This window comes from Calypte anna, chromosome Z, assembly GCF_003957555.1.
Source record: "Calypte anna isolate BGI_N300 chromosome Z, bCalAnn1_v1.p, whole genome shotgun sequence".
In the NCBI taxonomy this organism is placed as follows: Eukaryota; Metazoa; Chordata; class Aves; order Apodiformes; family Trochilidae; genus Calypte; species Calypte anna.
The window spans coordinates 59,727,249-59,746,322 of NC_044274.1; the positions used below are offsets into that span (position 1 = coordinate 59,727,249).

General features: G+C 41.9%; 1 protein-coding gene across 3 annotated transcripts in view; it reads left to right on the forward strand.

Annotated features, from left to right (window-relative positions):
* Window positions 1-2,370: 2,370 nt before the first annotated feature.
* Window positions 2,371-19,074, forward strand: part of MTAP (methylthioadenosine phosphorylase) — a 32,552-nt gene continuing 15,848 nt past the window's right edge. Inside the window, exons 1-4 of one of the 3 annotated variants that reach the window (XM_030467956.1) lie at window positions 2,371-2,452; window positions 7,640-7,726; window positions 14,673-14,731; window positions 16,958-17,125. In XM_030467956.1, coding sequence (XP_030323816.1) covers window positions 2,426-2,452; window positions 7,640-7,726; window positions 14,673-14,731; window positions 16,958-17,125 — 341 coding nt within the window. In that variant the 5' untranslated portion in view covers window positions 2,371-2,425. Of the gene's footprint in view, window positions 2,453-2,474; window positions 2,961-7,639; window positions 7,727-14,672; window positions 14,732-16,957; window positions 17,126-19,074 lie in introns of those variants that run through there. The other 2 variants (XM_030467957.1, XM_030467955.1) reach the window with 2 other exon arrangements.

The following is a 19,074-nucleotide window of genomic DNA, read 5'->3' on the forward strand; positions in this document are numbered from 1 at the left end:
TTGAACATTTAATAATTTCAGAGGCCTAAATGCATCTATGGCTCTATCTAGGTTATAAGTTGGTGTTGGAATTCACCAGCTGCTGATACACGGTGAGCTCACCTGGAGAAGCACAGAACTTCTTATTGCTACAGGGTTTTCTTACTAGTTAGCTACTGAACTGAAACTGCATGGTCTTAACTTTTAAAAGATGCTTAGTTGTCTGTATGAATACAGTTTTTAAGCTCTTTTTTTCTGAGTATAAGCAATCTTTCTTGAAGAATCTGTCATCATTTCATCATAAGCAGGCTTTTTCTGCTTGTTGCTTTTTCTGCTTGTTGCTCTGTCTTCAGATTTAACCTGGACATACAAAGTACTTTATCATAGTAATATTCCAACAAAATACAAAATATAGTCCATAAGCATGATGTTGGAAAGCTGGTACCTCGCTGGACAGGTTTAGTCTCAAACTCCCATGGAACAGCCTATGAAAGAACAGCTAGCATAAATTTTAAAGAAGAGTAAGAAAGAACTTTTGTAAGCTTATGATCTCTGAGAGTTCAAATAGTTAATATCTTCACACTTCACATTAAAATGAAGTGAGCTCTCAATCAAAACAAAGCAAAGAAAAAAAACCACAAAGTACCAGAAAAGCAAAGGAATTGCACTTAAGTGTACTAAAAGATAAGTACTGCCACTCAACTGACAGCTTTTTATAAGCACTTAAACAGTAAGTAGTTGGTAGTGGATTTAAATAGAAGGAATTGCCATTTTTTTTCACCAGTTCTGTGCACTGAAATTTGAATGTATCCTTTCAATACAAAGATCAACTGAGCGTGAAGAAAAGGAGGGTAAATTTCACTCTTATTATGGTATTCTAGCTTCACTGCACCATACTGCAGAAGTCAACATGTAACTTCACTCATTACTTTTTTTTCTTTAATAAAATATGATTTTCCAGAGTTCTCAGTAGTGTCACAGTTTGAACTCCAGTAAGAACTCTTCAGTCTCTGTGACAAACATCCCAGCTGTGTATGAAACTCTCTACCACAATCTGAATTCAAGCTAATTCAGTGTTTAAAGCTGCACAGAGAGCAAATTCCAGGTGAAATATAAATTTAGCACCAGCTGCTACTGCCCTAAGTTATCAGGGATATCCTTTTTCTGATTAATTCCTCACAGTGAAGTGACCTAAACAGATTTCTCAGCTGCAATAAAATGCAGGACTTAGGTTCAGTGATGAATCTGAGTCTGCACTTACCAGCAAGGATGTGACATTTTTTAACAGACAGCACAGAGTGGCACGTGAGAATCGCATGTTTGGATGGCTGAGGCCCGTCTGACAGATGGGACCTAAAGCAAATCTACCACACTTTAAAAATAAGTACTTCCCATTAATAGGACACTGGCTACTTTTGAAAGCCTTATGGTTGAGATTTGTGTCTATTTATCTATCTATCTTCTATCTATAGTAATATAATACATAAATACATCAAAACAATGTTTCTCAAAATGTAAGGTCATGCTATGGTAAAAGGAATATTCTTCTTAAATGTGTGGACTTGAGGCAATGACAAAAATACCACAAACGGGAAAATTGTAATTATACCATACTTGTGGAATGCCGTTTCCTGCAACTGCAGCATAACTTGGGCAAGTCTTTACATACCACGAACTGCACCGTTTCTCCTTTTACACATGGTCAGTGAGAACTCCCAGGGACACATGCAAACGTGGGTAAGAAGGATCAAAGCGACACCAGCCTGGGTAGTACCCTGGCTGCCATTTCAAGAGGTATTTAAACACAGCACCTTCATTAATTTAATATATGTACTTCCAAGATGAAAGCTTTTTAGAAGTATTAAACACTGTGCTGAACACGTATCAGAGATGCAGTTATCACTGCAGGGCCTATGGACCAGTTGGTAGCAGTGTTTCCAAAGCACGATGGGGACGTTCTCACGACGACACAGGTGACTTGTAAGAACATCAAATTCACAGCAACGCTCAGAAATAATGGGATGGTAATACCCGCTTGTGGAGCCTGGCGGAAATGGGGAGGGGAAAGCAGCTATGTAGCTATACTGTGACACAAAACTACGACGAACCAGATGTCTCTCCAAGGAGCCGTTCTGCATCGTCTTTCCGAAAGAATTCCCGCAGCGTGACGAGCAGTAGGCACAACAGCCAGTCCCGGGTTCGCTCTCACCCCGGGGCCGTTCCCTGAGGCTGGGGAAGCGGCGGCCTCCCCGGGCTCTCCCGGCCTCTCCCGCCCCGAGCCCCGCGATGCCGCCTCCCTCAGCACGGGCGCCCGCTGCCCCCTAGCGAGGAGCTTGTAGGGGATCCGGGGGGCGGTCGGGGCCGCGCCGGGACACGGGCGGAGCGCGGCTCCCGGGGGCTGTCCGCCTGCCAGCGGCACCGCCCCACGCCCGCTCCTCCCGCCAGCATGGCTGCCGCCGCCGCGGCCGTGAAGGTAAGCGAGAGGCCGCAGGAGTTAGGGCTGGAAGGAAGGAGCCTTTCCCCGCCTATCGCCTTCCCTCCCGAGGCGGCTCCGGGCGTGCTGAGCGAGAGGACGTGGTCCACCTTCCCCCTTGGTGCTGCCTCTCGCTCGCTGTGCTCTTCCCCGTTGCCATCTCGCCTGCCCTGCGCCCCGCCGGCAGTGGGTCTGGGAGCACGGCGGCCCTCGGGCGGGAGAGAGGCCGCCATGTCGGGGAGCGTCGGGCCGAGGCCCCTCCCCGGGACTCCGCTACCCCGTTCGGGCCCGCTCGGCCGCGGGGCGGGCAGTCCCGGCTCGGCACGCCGTGACCCGCCCGGCTCTCCCGGAACCTCTGCCCGCTGCGCCCGGTTGAGCTCTCCTCAAGATGAAAGCCGGAGGCCTCAGATCCTCACGGTTCCGGACCCGGCTGCGGTGTGTGGGTTTTGCCGGCGAGAGGGTCCGGGGGATTTGTAGCCGGGGCCTCAGGTCCGCCTGGCCCAAAACGGTGGGTCAAGGAGCAGGACACTCAGGCTGGGACTCTGGGCTCGTATTTTGATCGCAATTTGAGTTCGTTTTTGCAGCGAATCTACTCCTGGTTGTTTTGATGTGTAGAAATCATCTGTAAGCTGTATTTGGTTTACAGAGACGGCAGGTTTATTCACTTAACTGTAAGCTGTGTTCATCTTGCTGTTTATCTGCTTTTAACTTTTTTCTTTAAGTCTTTTGAATGCCATCCTTTTCTGCAGCTTGTTATCCCCAGAACAGGAGAGTGGAATGCAGGTCACCGCTTTATAGAGTACTCCAGAGATTTTGTGAAGCTCTTTATTTCCACCTTCTGTTGACAAACTGAGGAATATGGGGGGGTATTGTGTTATACTGCTACTGCAGTGTAATTTGGAAAAGTATTTGCATACCACCAGACGGAGTGGTGGTGGTTCTGAACACAGAATCATCTGTATTCAGACATGTATTTGTTGGTCATTAGTAGAGTCAAATACTCTCAGCTGATGGTGATAATGTACTTAACATGTACCACTGTTTAAGACCCTCAGATAGAAATGAGTAGAATGTTCCTGCACAGATGCTTCTGTTCTTGCTTCTGACATTTGGGAAATTTCACCATAGAGCAGGTGAAGAAAGGCACACACTTAAGTTATATTATTATTTGGACTCCCACAGAAAAATGGTTTTGATTTTGTAGTTACTGGTGGGATAACTTTTGTTAGGTTGCTTTTCATCCCAGCACATGAGATGGACTATAATGTAGTAAAATACTTCATATTTCTTTCTGCTGCAGTGCCATTTCACTTAAGATTTCATTTTAGGTAACCTTAGCTGACAGGTTGTGTCAGTCATGCCCTTTTGTAGGATGCAAGGTCTGAAATGGAGCACACAGTTTTGAATCTTTCTGTTTTTGAGGCCACTCTTAAATGTGACTCTGCCTTTTGAGGGAAAGTGAGACTTTCCTCCTTAAACCAACTCTTCTCTGTCATTCCTTGCCTTCAGTGCCTGGGTTCCTAGGTGCAAACAGAACTCATCTCCCGTGGCAGGGTATCTTGCTGTGGAACCTAGGGCTGCTACATTCCTTTTGATAGTTCAGTAGAAGATCTGTAAAGCAGGATTTGATATAGAATCAAATTTTGGGGTCTCCAGCCCCCAGATGCAGATGGTGTTACTTAAGATGTAAATTGGAGGAAAAATAATTCCCTTGCAGAGATGTGAAACTTACTCAGGGGATGGAGCTGCCAGTTCTAAGTTGGCATTGTGTGGTTACTGAAGCAGCTGCTTCTCTGCTGTCCTGGCTTTCCTTACACTGTGCTAGCTCTGCAGTGACCCCAGCTTTTGTCTAGCCAGTGTTGCCTAAGGTAGCTTAAAGGCTGACCAGTCTGCTGGTGAAGTGTTTGGCAGAGTGGAAGAATGCACAAATAGTTCAGAGTTGTAGCTCTCCATGCTGTGGGTTCTCTGCCCAGGAAACTGTGAATATTTGCCAGCTGGTGGCCGCTGATGTGAATATCCACTGTGGAGAGGAACTGTGCAGCACAAGATGCACTGGTGCCACTGCAGCAGCAAGCATAGGGAGCCCAAGACACATGAAAGGCACCTCACCAGGCCGATGCTGCCACAAGCAGCCTGAGCTCTGTGCTGACACAGGTCAGGTTTAGTGCTGTCTGGTATGGGTGTGGTCTTTTACAGCACTGGATCAGCTAGTGCAAGGACCTTAAAGCATTGTAGTTCTAAAATAATGTATGACGTACCCATAGTTTTTATCTCCAGCATCACACTTTTTCTCAGTTCCAGCAACTTGTGCTGCAGCAGACAAAAGTACAGGCAGATAAACATCCCCTTTTGAATAGTCTCGATCTTAAGTCACAGGACACTAATAAAACAAGCATTGTACTGAAATAAAACTAGTTGCGTTTCTGAAGGAACCATTTTTTCCCTTGACTAAAAAAAAGAAAAGACAATTTTTATCCTGGCTTCTGTTGATGTAGTAATCTTCTGTGTTTACTGAATGCATGAGCGATGTTAAAGGTTGTCTTTTGATGATTTTGAGTTCATCCTAAAATTTATACAGTTTTTAGTATTTTCATGAGCAATCTGAATGTTTGAGATAAATAAGCAATATGAGTAACATGGAAGCAGACCCATGAATACCGTTGCAATGATCTTGGTCTTCCTTAGTGCTTGAGTATGCTCAGATTTGGACTTCATGGATTTTTACTCAATTTTCCTTTGCACTACTGCTTGTGCTCCACAGGACGGATAGCAAAAGGTAGTAGGAGATCTGCCAAAATTACTTGAGCCTATCAATGTTTACACTACCTCATGTGGAAAGCTTTCTTAGAGAAATATGTATAATGAAGGCCACAGAGCCTCTGCTTGTAGAATTGAAGTGTTTGGCCAAATAATGTAGTGTTTGAACAAAAGTGGTCTCTATGAATATGAAAGCTAAGAAAGTGCTAGACAGTTGGATGTGTTGTGGAAGGAAGTTGTTCTGTGTTGAAGTCTGGAGGTCTTGCTTGGTAGATTTTCTGTCTTTAAAAATCATAAAAAATTGTGAAGCGGTGTGCTAGTAGGTTATGCCAGAATGGTTCCAATTTTTTTTTTCCCTGTGATAAGCAAGTCAGACAATATGTTAATTTTTCAATTTGAAATTGAGACAAACTTTGCAACTGTTGCCTTAAAAGAGAATAAATAATTTTGACAGAAAACAAACCCCCTTGCAGGCCAGCTGACCCTCAGATATTAGAGAAGTTGGGGGCTGTTGGACTTAGGTTCTGGGGGACAGCCAATTCACCTTTAGTAGGCCAGAAAGCAAGGGTCTGGATGCACTACTAACACCATACTACCTGTAACTATTGTCGCCATGCACTAGAATTCAGTTAGGCTCAATGAGGTTTCCTACCACCAGATTAGTGAATAGTGTGATTTATTAAAGCAACAGTATACCAGTTATTTGGATTGCCAATGATAAATTTACTGTCTGCAAAGCACATGCAAAAATCTTAAGTTGTAAGTAAAGAAAGTGGTGGCAGAATGTGGCCGCAGCATCTCCACTCTCTGCATCCGATTCCTCTTGGAGTCAGCACACTAGCAACACCAGTGTCTAAGGTACTCATGGTGTACTAGCCATGTTCCACCTGCTACCAATGCTGTAACTTTCCTTAAAAGTACAAATATAATCGAAGTGATTTCTAGTTATTATTGCAGTTATTCCACAGCAACAAGTAGTTGCACTGCATAAAAAAAAAAGAAATGAAGGAGGCGAGAAAGAAAAAGGCAGCAGCATTTTCTTTCTGTGTGATAGTGACATTATTTTAAATACCATTGCTAAGCTTCAGTTTGTGAAGGGTCTGACAGTACCCATTCCATCCAAAGAGCTAGAAGTGTTCTGAACTCAATAGAAATCTTTATTTTATTGAAAATTTATTGAAAATCCCTAGACAGAAAAAAAGATACTTTCAAATGATGAACTAGAAACAAGAAGTTGAGATGCATTTTACTGTAGCTGTAGTCTAAAATCACAGCTAAATTTTGTCTCAGCATTTATGTTTCAAAATACATTTTTTCTTTCTCCTTTTTTTACAAAAGAACTACAACATTAGCAGTAAGCAAGAATAAGAAATTGGTGATTACCAAAGCATGACAGGTAGCTGGTAATTTTGAGTCACTTCATGCTGCTTCACTATAATTTGTATCAAAACACAGCACCAGACTTTCAGTCCGATTGCCTGAGAAGATAAAACTTGTTATTGTAGTGGCCTTTTACATTGTCGTCTTTTTTCTCATTCCATTATGATTTGAACCTGTTAGATATTTTCATTAAAAATGGCTGGGCAGGGGGCAAGTACTCAAAAAGACTTAATTAAAAAAATTAGGAGGGCCAAGAATTGGTTAAATTTTCAGCTAGGGAAAGGTTCCCAGTTAAATGAAACCTGGCAGAAGTGTGGCTGCACAGGAGTCACTGCCCCAGCTGCAGCAGTTTGAATGAGCACTTACACCTTGTTAAATATCAGATGATCTAATTGTAAACATGTGAAAAAACCTATCAGTGCTTGCAGCAAATGAAATAGTCAGCAGATTCTTTTTATTTCAGCTGTGAGGATGCTGTTGTGCTGTCCCCATTTACAGGAACTGTACAGCAACTACTTACAAAGAGAAGGAAGTTCTTGAATGTTGCTGGGTCAACACAAAAACCTTGCAGTATTTTGGAAAAAGGTTTTCATCTTTTGTATGCTCAATACTATTTAGTAATGCCTGGTATTTAGTATGGTGGTTACATGTAGGACTGTTTCCCACATGTGAACAAGAACACTTTGTTACAATATGCTTTATACAGGTATTTCCTATTAGAGGCATTCCCAAGTAACACCCTTAATTTTTGTATTGAGAAAAAAGATGAATTTGCACATCTTTGTGTGTTTTTGTGCCCTTTTAAATTTTGCATATTTAAAGAGGAGAGTGATAGCATAAGAAACAGGCAAGTTAAATACAATTGTTTGAAGTCAGTCATTTGAAATTTCCTCCCTGGGAAACTGTGCTGAACATATAAGGTTTTGTTGATCTGTAGTCTAATCCCACCTCAAGGAGACAATACATTTTTTGTCTGCTTAGTTTTTCAGACATGCTGGTAAGTGTTGTGTAAGCCCAAGAAGGTTAATAATGTGTCCTTTCCTTTGTAAGATTGGAATTATTGGTGGAACTGGCCTGGATGATCCGGATATCTTAGAAGGAAGAACAGAAAAATACGTTGATACTCCTTATGGCAAGGTCTGTACAACCTGACTTTTTGTTGGTTTTGTTTTTATTTTTTTATTAGTATTATTATTACTGAGAATTTTCACTGCTAAATGGATGCATAAGGGAGATATTGTCAAAAGAGTTTCCTTTTAGTTGCTATCTTTTGTGTGATTCTTAATTTGTAGAAACAAGCTATTACAAAGATGATGTGCAAAGGAGACTATACCTTTCTTTTTTGTAGGTTGGATGAATTTACAAAACCAACTCTGAATTTTCAGCGAAGAGGGATAAACCCTCTTATCAGATCTGTAACCCTGTGACCCCCCTATTCATGTTGCATTCTATGAAGAATACAGAAAAACCACAGCACTTAAGCTGCTTCCTAAATGAAATTAAAAATGCCTTCTATTCTAATTAAAGATGTAGGATTGAGGAACCTTTTTCAACTCCCTGAGCCATCCTCTATACTTCTGAGTAATACAAAACCCTGCAGTAGGCCACCGGCCACACTGCAGGATTTGGCTGACTTGTTGCATTCCAGTGGTGTGACAGAACAGCCCTCCAAAGTCTGTGCTGCCACAGTGCCCTAGGCTCCAAGCTGAACTCTTCCCCTGTTGGTGACTGATGCCTCCACCCAGACAGAGCTGCTCAAGGGAGAAGTTGCTGTACAGACCTCAGGCTTTGGGATGTGCCAAGATCCCTCTCATGGTTTAAGGTTATCTGGCAAATATGCTTATGAAAGGTGTTCCCAGGAGGAGCACCTCCTGCAGCAGATGGCTAAGATTCTGGAAAGAGTGAAAAGGCAGTGAGTGTAACATCAGGGAGACAGAGGAGATAGCCTGTGGTCAAACAGCCAATAACTCCCCTGTCAGCACACATAGAAAGGACAGAAACTAGTAATGAAACTTGCAAAGGTGAAAACCAGCAGGAAGGAAAAACCTCCATTAAAGCCTGAGGTGCTTGTGCAGAACTGCTTCACATTTCTTCAGACTGAAGAGGAAAACATGTTACATCAGGTAAGATAGAGGAGCTGAGTGGGGCAGCCTGATCAGCCGACCATACAGCACCTAGTGCAACCAAGAAAAAACAATGATAGTAGTTGGACACTCTCTTCTGAAATGTACAATTTGTCAACCCAAACCCTCAGTAAAGAGTTCTGCTTCCTGGGTGCGTGTATCAAGGATGTCAGTGAAAGACTACCAAATCTTGTGCATCCCACTGACTGTTATCTGCTGCTGCTGTTTTGTGTAGGCACCAGTGATACAGTAAGGAAGACTTTCAAGAAGCATTACAGAGCCCTGGGAGCAGTAATAAGAGACTTGGGAGTGCAGCTAGTATTTTCATCAATCCTCCCAGTCATTGAGGCTTGAAAGGGCAATGGAAGTGCTACAGCTGGGACTTCTGCTACTTATACCATGGAACTTGCTTTGAGAAACCTGTTCTCCTAGGGGCTGGTGGTGTCCATCTCTCAGAGGAGGAGGACAGCATCTTTGGCCATAGGCTTGCCAATTTAGTAAAGAGAGCTTTAAATTTGTTTCCAGGGGAGGGAATCCTCAATCCATCCCACTGCTACCATTTTGATGACAGTGCCAGTTACAGATGCCCTGGACCTGGAGAATAATCACAGGCCAGCAGGACAACACCTGAAATGCAGAATATAATCCCAGCTAGTAAGACAGCTTCAGTAGGGGACCAACTTAAATCATCCATGCAAATTACACAGAGCATGGGGAACAAACAAGGGGCATTAGAAATTTGTGCATGCCTGCAAGGCTATGATGTTACCAGCATCACTGAGACATGGTGGTATGGCTCCTAAAAACTGGAGCATGGCAATGAATGTGTACGTGCTGTTTATGAAGGACAGAAAGGGGAGAAGAGGAGGGGGTGTTGCCTTCTATCTCAATGACCAGCTGGAGTCCACGGAGCTCTGGGTGGAGTGGGTGAGGAGCCAGCTGAGAGTCCAGGGATATAGGGAAGACAGAGGCAAGTGATCCCATAGTGGGGGGTTGTCTCCTACAGGCCAACTGGACAGGCAGGCTGAGCAGATGGGGCCCTCTATGGACACATAGGAGTGACTGCATTCATAAGCCCTCATCTTCATGGGGATTTCAGCCACGCCAGTATCTGTTGGAGGACAACACAGCAGGACACAGCAGTCCAGGAGGTTCCTTGAATGCACTGGTGGCAATTTCTTTCTCCAAGTGGTAGAGGAACCAACAGGGGAAACGTTGCTATCCTGAACCTTTTTCTCGCCAACAGGGAGTGGCTTGTGGTTAATGTGACTCTTAAGGGCAGTGCTGGGTGCTGTGACTCTGAAATGGTGGGATTCAAGATCCTGAGGGCAACAGGAGGCTGCAGAGTAAGGTCACTACTCTGGACTTCAGGAAAGTAGGGTAGGGTACCATGGGATAAATTCCTGGAGGGGATAGGGGCCCAAGAAAGCTGGTCAAAGATTCAAGGATCACCTCCTTCAAGCCCAGGAGCAATGCCTCCCAAGAAGGAAGAAGGCAGGCAAGAATGCAAGGATGCCTACATGGATGAACCCTTGTTCATCCTTAGCTCCTTAGCTCCTGGACTCTCAGGTGTAAAAAGTCTACAGAGCATGGGAGCAAGGACAGGTAGCCAGGGTGGAGTACAAAGAAGAGGCCAGTCAAGTCTCACCTCTGCGTGGCAAGATCATGGAGCATATCCTCAGGAAGTGGTCTGCAAATAACACATGCAAAATGGGGAGGTGGTTTGTGACAGCCAGCACGGGTTTGCCAAGGACTAATCATTCCTGACAAATTTGGTGACCTCTTATAAGGCAGTGACAGCATTGGTGGACAAGTGAAGAGCAACTGACATCATCTACCTGGACCTGTGCAAAGTGTTCAACATCATGTGATATCCTGATCTCTAAGTTGCAAAGATAGAGACATGATGGATGAACCACTTGGTGGATAAGGAATTGGCTGGATGGGCACACTCAGAGAATTGTTGATGATTCAATGTCCATATGGAGACCAGTGACAAGTGGTGTTCCTCAGGGGTCAGTACTGGGATCAGTGCTGTTTTAACATCTTTGTTTGCACATACACAATTGGAATTGAATTGGAATGCACTCTCAGCGACTTTGCTGGTGACACCAAGCTGTGCAGTGAGGCTGACACACTGGAGGGAAAGGACACCATCCAGAGGGACCTTGACAGGCTTGAGAGGTAGTCACATACCAACCTCATGAAGTTCAGCAAGTTCAAAGCCTTGCACCTCAGCCATGGCAATCCCAAATGGGAATACAGACTGGGAGAAGAATGGATTGAGAGCAGCTATGAGTATAAGAACTTGGGGGTGCTGGCTCAGAAGCTCAACATGAGCTGGCAAGCAAGCTGGGGAGGGACTTTTTACAGGGCGTGCAGAAGTAGGACAAGAGGTACTGGCTTTTAATTGGAAGAGAGGAGAATCAGGTTTAGACATTAGGAGATGCTGGAAGAGATCGCCCAGTGAAATTGTGGCTGCCCCCTCCCTGTAAGTGATCAAGGCCAGGTTGAAGGGAGTTTCAAGCAGCATGGTCTAGTGAGAGGTGTCCCTGCTCATGGAAAGGGGATGAAACTAAATGACCTTTAGCATAATTTCCAACCTGAACCATTCTATATGTATCTGGTCTGCATTCCAAAAGGTAAATGCAAGGCATAGTTAAAAAATGTATGTCCACTTAATTCTACCCTGTAAAAATGAAAGTGAAAATGAATTCTACTTCACTTAAATTTTGCTTTTTAATTATTGGGTTTCTAAGCAGGGAAACAGCTAGAAGAATTTGACCTGAAAACTTTTCTGGTAGTGATGTACCTTGGGATCTTTGACATTTGACAAATGGAAAGATGAAAATTTCTTTAATGCTGTTTCTTTACTTCTCAAAGTAGAATAAAAGCTTACATTTGTTGTTACAGAATTGTTGAATTGTCTTCTGTGGCCTTCTTGTATCATAAGAATTGTCTAGTAACAAAACTCACATCATTAGGTAATGTGGATATGTTTTTTCAGGTGAAATATGCAAAAGTTCAAAGGAAATGAGTATAAGAATTTTTTGAAATTTCTGTTGGCATTGGTCCTCCCATGATCCTTGAAGTTAAATCATTAATACTAGTAAAAATCCACTATGCTAGTTTTTAGAGAAATAAGTACACTTAAAACTGTTAATACTCCAGCCTTCTTTTTTCCCTTTCTTTCTTCCACCATTTTAATTGCATCAAAAATTTGGTATTCTATGGCAAATTCTCTAATTCTGAAAAAATCATTGCATCTCCAGATATGGAAAATACTGTTCTCATACAGGAAAGAAAATTGCTCGCACCTGCATTTGTCTTCACCTTTGAATTCTGAAGCTACAAATAAAACTTTGTTCTGCATATACTTTCAGTTAAATTGGTTTACTTTCTGCGTGACAGAACCTGGTTCTGAATCACCTTTACCCAGATTGGCAAAATATCTTCCTGTTACTATGGTCATATGTATTATCTGGCAAAAAAAAGCAAGGGGGATTTCCACCTCTCAAATGAACTTTGAATACTTGCATCAGGAAAATCAAACCATGTGACACAACACTTAAGCTTCTTATCCGCTTCCTCAAAGTGGTTCCTAAAATTAGATCATTAGAACATTTTTTGTCCTTAAATTAGATCATAACAGAAATAAAGTCTTGGAGACACTATAAGATATTTTTTCTTAGATTTTTAGTATGCTTGTTTATCTGATTTTCTGTTCCAGCTTGCTTCTGAGATGAGATGAGGGAAAAATTAATTCTGTAAGCATGACATAAATAATACTTTATGCTTATTTACATTGCAGACCAAGGGGACTTCTTTCAACTGCTTGTTACTGTCATAATCTTAGCCTCGGGTTCTCCCTGTTTTCTTTTGCAACACTGAGTTGTACATCTATTAGGATTTTTTTAAGTCTATAAATACATAGATGAATTATTAGTTTCTGAGAACTTTTTATTGGGCTTTTTATTAAATCCTGCTCTGAAAGTACTGTATTAGAGCATTAAATTTTCATTGTTCATTGGAATTTTTTGCTATTTTAACCACCGTTTCAAGGCTCCTGACTCCAACTGTAGAGAGGTTGGAAAGAACCTGTGGGACTGAGTATGAAAAGGAAGGACTCTAACTTCGTTACATGGTTAACACATAGTTTCAAATTTCTGTATCTTTCACTTCCTTGTAACTTTCCATACACTGATGTATCCTTATTTCCTCTATTTTAATGACCAGCAATGCAGTATCTACAAATTGTCTTCAACTGTCAGTTAATAATTCAACAGCACATTCTTTGTTCCAAATCTTTCTTTTTATCTGCCATGTTTCTAACAATCACATACAAGCAAGTTATTCAGGCGGTCACCTGGAAGATGCCCTGAATGTGGAAGTCTGTGTAAAGATAACAACCACTCCTGTTACGATGCCATCCTGAAGCCTTTTGCAGTTACTTGGGTAGCAGTAGACAGAGAAGGAAATCATGGTTGCTGCAACTAGATGTTGAAGCCAGTTGGATTTCATAGCTGTTGAGTTCTCTCTGCATTAGAATTGTATGCCAGAATTCAGTGGAGATCTGGGGCAAGGATGGATAGCAGTTAAATTGCACCTTTCTACCCCAGATCTTTTGGAAACTGCTAAACCTTGAATCTGTCAGTTGTGAAGCAAAGAGTCTGGTCTTAAACTTGGTGATCTGTACTTTTCATTTCAGTAGTAGAGAAGGAATCTTGGCTAATGTCCTCAGTTTATAAGAATACTTTTGATCCTAGTGTGAGCTGAGTTGCATGCTTATTACTTATATGTTTAGAGAGCAAATTTGTGCTCTCTTAACAAAACAAACCCCAAAAGAACTAAACCCCAAATACTGTAGTGACTGTGAACCTTCATTGTTATGGGATGCTGCAACATTATCAGAATGTCTTGGCAACTACACAGCAAGGCTCTTGCACTGTGTGAAATTTCACTCCTAAAGCCGTGTCTGGTTAAGAAGAGCATAGGTAAAGGTAAATAGATTAAATGTCAACAAGTTAATATTAAATGTAGACTTCTAAAAATAAGTCAGAGTAGACAACAGTTCTGAAAATACACTTTATGTAACTTTCTCTTTATACAAAAATAGTGGTAGATCTGTGGCAGAACCTAAATGCAGGTGGTTGACTAAATTATAGAGCTTTAAAGAGATTTTCTATACAATCTATTAGTCAGGAGGAATGCACGTTCTCTTTGTGTAGCTGTGAGAGGAGACTGCATGCTGTCACCTGGTCCCTGGACTGACCAAATACAACACTGCTTCTGCCGGCAGAAGTTCTCTGTCATACCACAGTTCACTTCTAGAAAGTGGGATACCCAGTAGCAGGAAGGAGGGAGTTTATCAGGAAGCTGCAGGGAGTGGAGCGTGGGTTGAAGGAGTCCAGAGCTCTTCCCTACATCCCTCAAGTGACCATGGTAGAAAGGGGACACAGAAGATGGGCAATGTTATGGAAAGGGATAGATTAATTGCAAATTCTGTTGGGAGGGGACTTGTAATAGGGAATGGTACCTACGTAAATAAAAAGCAAGCAAACTTTACAGGGAATGGGAGGTGCTAAGTAGTTCAGAGGCAAACATGTACATGCTTCTTTTTTTTTTTTTTCCTTTTTGTAGCCATGGTTGAAATACTGTTTCAAAGTATTTGAAAGCATTACTGTTTCAAACCCTGAAGTAGGAGGTTGCAATATTACTGTTAGTATGAACACTGGAAAAATTGTGTTGCTAGGCCTTCTGGTATCAAGTTTGTTACTCCTGTTTCAGACTGGTTTACTAATTTACCATATCAAATGGCAGAGCTAAGATGAAAAAACAAATTTAGGCTACAGTGGTAACCTTACTTCCTTTCATAACTATCATGCTTATCTTTAAGTGGCAGTTAAGATTTCTAATGTCTTTGTCATGCAATAACTCATTCTTCTTTGCTTGTTTTGCAGCCATCTGATGCTTTGATATTGGGAAAGATAAAAAATGTGGACTGTGTGCTGTTAGCAAGGTAAATGAACATTTTATGGAGTTTTATATTATGTGTCTTAGAGTTTTCTCAAAAGTTGCTTTCTTTTTATATTAAGTGAACTGAATTTTCGCTGTGACTTTGTCTTGTTCTGTGTGGTTGCTAGCAAAGTCCTGCTGGTCTGGGTTCTTTTCTCGAAAAAATTCAGTGCAGCAGGGACTAAGTGTTAAAAATACCATCTAGATGAGGAAAGAGAAATCCAGTGGGGGTGCGTCCTTAGGAAGAATGCCACCCTGCAAGGCTCTGCTAGTAGGTGGGTGGTACCTAATAACCTCAGTAATCAATCTTTTCCCTGGGTTTGCAGATTTCCTTTGTGAAACTGGGAAATTGTCTGTTTCCAGGTGAACTATATCTCTGTTACCACTGTAGACTCCTCAAACTTGCTTCTTGGTCCTCTAGCCATTACTTTTATGCTTTGGAGGCTGCGTCCCATTTACTTCTCCCTTCCTGGATTGTTTTTATGAGCAGAGCCAGGTAATGGCAGCAGGGTCCAGGTGCAGGTAGCTGTCCCAGACAGGTTGAGGTGATGAATCAAGTCCAGGATCCATTCAGGGAGTCTGTTCAAGAGCAGTAGGAGATGGGGCCAAGGACAGGACTGGAGAGAAGGCTGCAGCATGTGTCCAAAGTCCATCCATAAAATTAGTCTGGAGACAAACGGCAGCATAGGTCTGAAGGCCATTCAGGAGTCATCCCTGGGGACAGAAACAGCTGTGATATAGCTCAGTCCAGGAATGAGGCCTGGAGCCAGAGCTTGGAGGTGAAAACACCAAGACTCAGACTGCAGAGGTTTGGGTGAAGGCCCAGGGTGGGGCTGTCCAGGGCAATGTAGCACCCAGTGGTTCACTCAGTGCCCTGGTTCTTTTCATGCAAGTATTTTTCCATTAAGCTGCTGACTTGCCATCTCTGCAGCTACACTTCTGTCCCTGGTTTTGCTTTTCTTATCTTGCATGGACTTTGCTCATGTGTTTTATTGAACCTGAACAACATTTTTCTTTCTTTCTCAAATGAAATGCAAAACCAAGGTCTTGTAGCTGTGCTGTATCAAAGTAGGCCTCTAGCTGCAGATGACTCAAAAGCTCTGTTGTGGTTTACATCCTCACTAGGATTTATGACTATTCACATATGCACCTCATGAGTTTACATTTTTGGGGGATAGGGTATCTGGAGCTTCACTTTGTGTTTTGGAAAAAATAACAGAGTAGCTCATGAGCTGCAGATTTTAAAATAAAGGTGTGTGTATTCTAGAAGAGGATTGTGACACTGACTGCAACATGAAACAATAAATGTACCTGCCTAGTAGCTTCTCAGAAATGCTAGTGACAACATGGGAATCCTTCCTGACAGTGCTCGGTCATATGTGCAGCTCCAGTTCCGAGCTGTTCAGGTTCTTAAGACCTTTTGGTCTCTGTGAACAATCAGTTGGGCAATTAAATCCCATCTTTCCTCTCCTGTGGCTGAAAATAATTTTCAAATGTGTGTAATCATTATGTGAGAGATGTACCTCTGTATCAATGACAGATAACACCCAAGCTGATGCTTATAAGACTGTTTTCCTGTCTTGGTGAAAACATGTACTGCAAAAGTGTGAAGTCATTCTTTCTTTTTATGAAAGCTGTCAGAGTATTCTGAGAGCAAAGAGAAAATAATGATCATTCTACTGTTTTATTTGGGAAGGCAATGCATTAAAATAATGTGTTCTTTCTGTTTTTAATTTCCTGTGATGTGCCACTCTTGTCTCCATGGGACAATACAAACAGTAGTTCTGAACAGGAAATCTGTAGATGTGTATATAAATTTATGTGTATAGGAATGTGTATAGAAATTCATTGTAGTTCCTAGAAGATTTATTTCCTAAACCTCAGTTTTCAGTATCTATGGAGCTGATTTTAAAATTTCAGAGAAAAAGGCTTTTTTGTACTCCTGAAGCTGCTAAAGCATATGGATTGAATTTTTAACATTCTTTTCAATGCAAACTTGAACTTAGACATTTTGTGTCCTAAAAAAAATAACACCACTGCTTCTTAAATCAAACACTGAGGGAACCTTAATACAGTTAGGAAAACAAGCTGAATTGGAAGTGGCTGAAATTATCTGTTCCCCTTTCAGTGTTGTTAGGGAGATTACATTTTCTGGAATTCTCTTTATCTGGGAGAAGGAAAATTATTTCATCTGATTTATTTTACTCTCTTGCAATATGTATCTCTGCAGACATGGAAGGCATCATACAATTATGCCATCAAACATCAATTACCGTGCCAATATCTGGGCATTAAAAGAGGAAAATTGTTCACATGTACTAGTGACTACTGCCTGTGGTTCATTACGCGAGGAGATACAACCTGGTGATCTTGTCATAATTGACCAGTTCATTGACAGGTGAGTAGCACTTGTTTTTAATTGTTTTCTTAGTTTTGGAGAGAAAAAAAGGGACAGCTGAGGTGAAATGGCATACTAACATGTTACTGCTAAATTATGTTTTTCTGGAATGAGATTATAGACTTAGTTCTTATGGCAAAAAGTGAAATTCATACAAGATAGGAAACAGGAATGAAATTACAAGCTCAGTGCTAGCAGACCTAGAAGAACTGCCAGACTTTGAAGAAGGGCCTCAAATGAACTGAAATATAGCTCCTTGGGAAGGGTCTTCTGAAGAGATCTCCTGTTTGCAGATGTGGGGGAAGAACACTGGTAAGAGCACTGGCTATTCTAAGTTCTAGGAAGAATCTGATGTTCTACCCAGTTTTAAGTATTTGGAGTGATTTATGCATCTTCTTTGTGCTTTCATGGGGCTGTTGGCAGTATTTCATTGCTAACTGAACATGTATACCTTGGATTGTTCTCTGCAGTGCAGTGCTACTCAAGTTTTGACTTACTGGCATTTGTGTGTTCATGTTACTGAAATGCTTTTTCTTGTCAGAGAGTACAGTGTATCTAGATGACTTAAGCATGGCGTGAGCAAGCCCCATATAAGCTGCTTCCTGTCATACAGGAGTTGATTTATGGGTGGAGAGCAGCTGTATTGCTGACAATGGTCCTTTTTAAAAAAAAAATAAAAATTTAAAGTCTAAAAGTATTTAGGCTGATCACTTCATTTATACAGATTGAATCATAATCATCCTTGTTCTGTCAGTAGTACTTGGAAATGAATAATTTTACTATTGGTATTTATTTATGTGGGAAAGTTATTCATCATACACACGGTGCAGATGATTGTGGGTAAAGATCCAGTTATTTTGACAGTATTTTCACTTAGTAAGTCCCACACTGTTGGTGAGAGCCTAGTCATGCTAAACTGTGAACTGCATGCATGGTAAGAAGCATCCTCTGGCCCAGAGAGCCTGCAGCTTTAAACAAGAAACAGCTGGAATGATTGCAGAGTTAATACCTGCTACAGATGAGGAGTGGAAGTATGGAGAAACTAACTCCTGAAAAAGTCAAGCAGAAAGAACATGTCTCTTTCAAGAAGAAGAAGAAAAAAATAGTTGTAGAAAAAAATAAGTATATTTATCTGACGTGAAGGTGAGTGAGAGGACAGGGATCAGTTACATTGCATCAAAGTAGACAAGTAGTATCATGGGCTTCATTAGTAGGCAGGTCAGGGAAGGTGACCTGGCTTCTCCTCTACTCAGCACTGGTGGTGCTGTACCTGGCATACTGTATCTAGTTCTGGGCTTCCCAATAAAGAGAGACAGGGACATATTGAAGAGAGTCCAGCAAAGGACCACAAAGATGCTGAGGGTATTGGACTGCCTTTCCTATGAGGAAAGGCTTTGAGAGATGGTACTGTTCAGCCTGGAAAATACTCAAGGGGGATTTCATCAATGTATGTAAGTACCCAAAGGGAGAGTGCAAAGAAGACAGAGCCATGTTCTTTCCAGTGGTGCCAGTGACAGGACTCTCCTTGCCTAGAGAGTGGTGTACTCTCCTTGCTCAGAGATACTCACCTAGACAGGGGTCTGGGAAGTCAGTTACAGGTGGCCCTGCTTGAGAATCACGTTGGACCAGATGATCTCCAGAGTTCCTGCCTGTGTCTTTATTTAGAGTTCATTCAGATGGACACCAGTAGTAATAGCATAACCCACATATGGACAGTGTTTCATTTTGATGTAAGCAGGTGGGAACTTGTGAGGACTTGTTTCATGGCTTCAGGAAAGCATATGAGAATGTTTCAGTGTGGAAAACAACATGTTATATGAATTTTAAAATCATTACTGAATCACAGAATCGTAGGAGTTGGGAGAGACTTCAGGTGATGATCTAGTCCAATCTTCCTGCTAAAGCAGGTTCACATAGAGCAAGTTACACAAGATGGCACCCAAGCATGT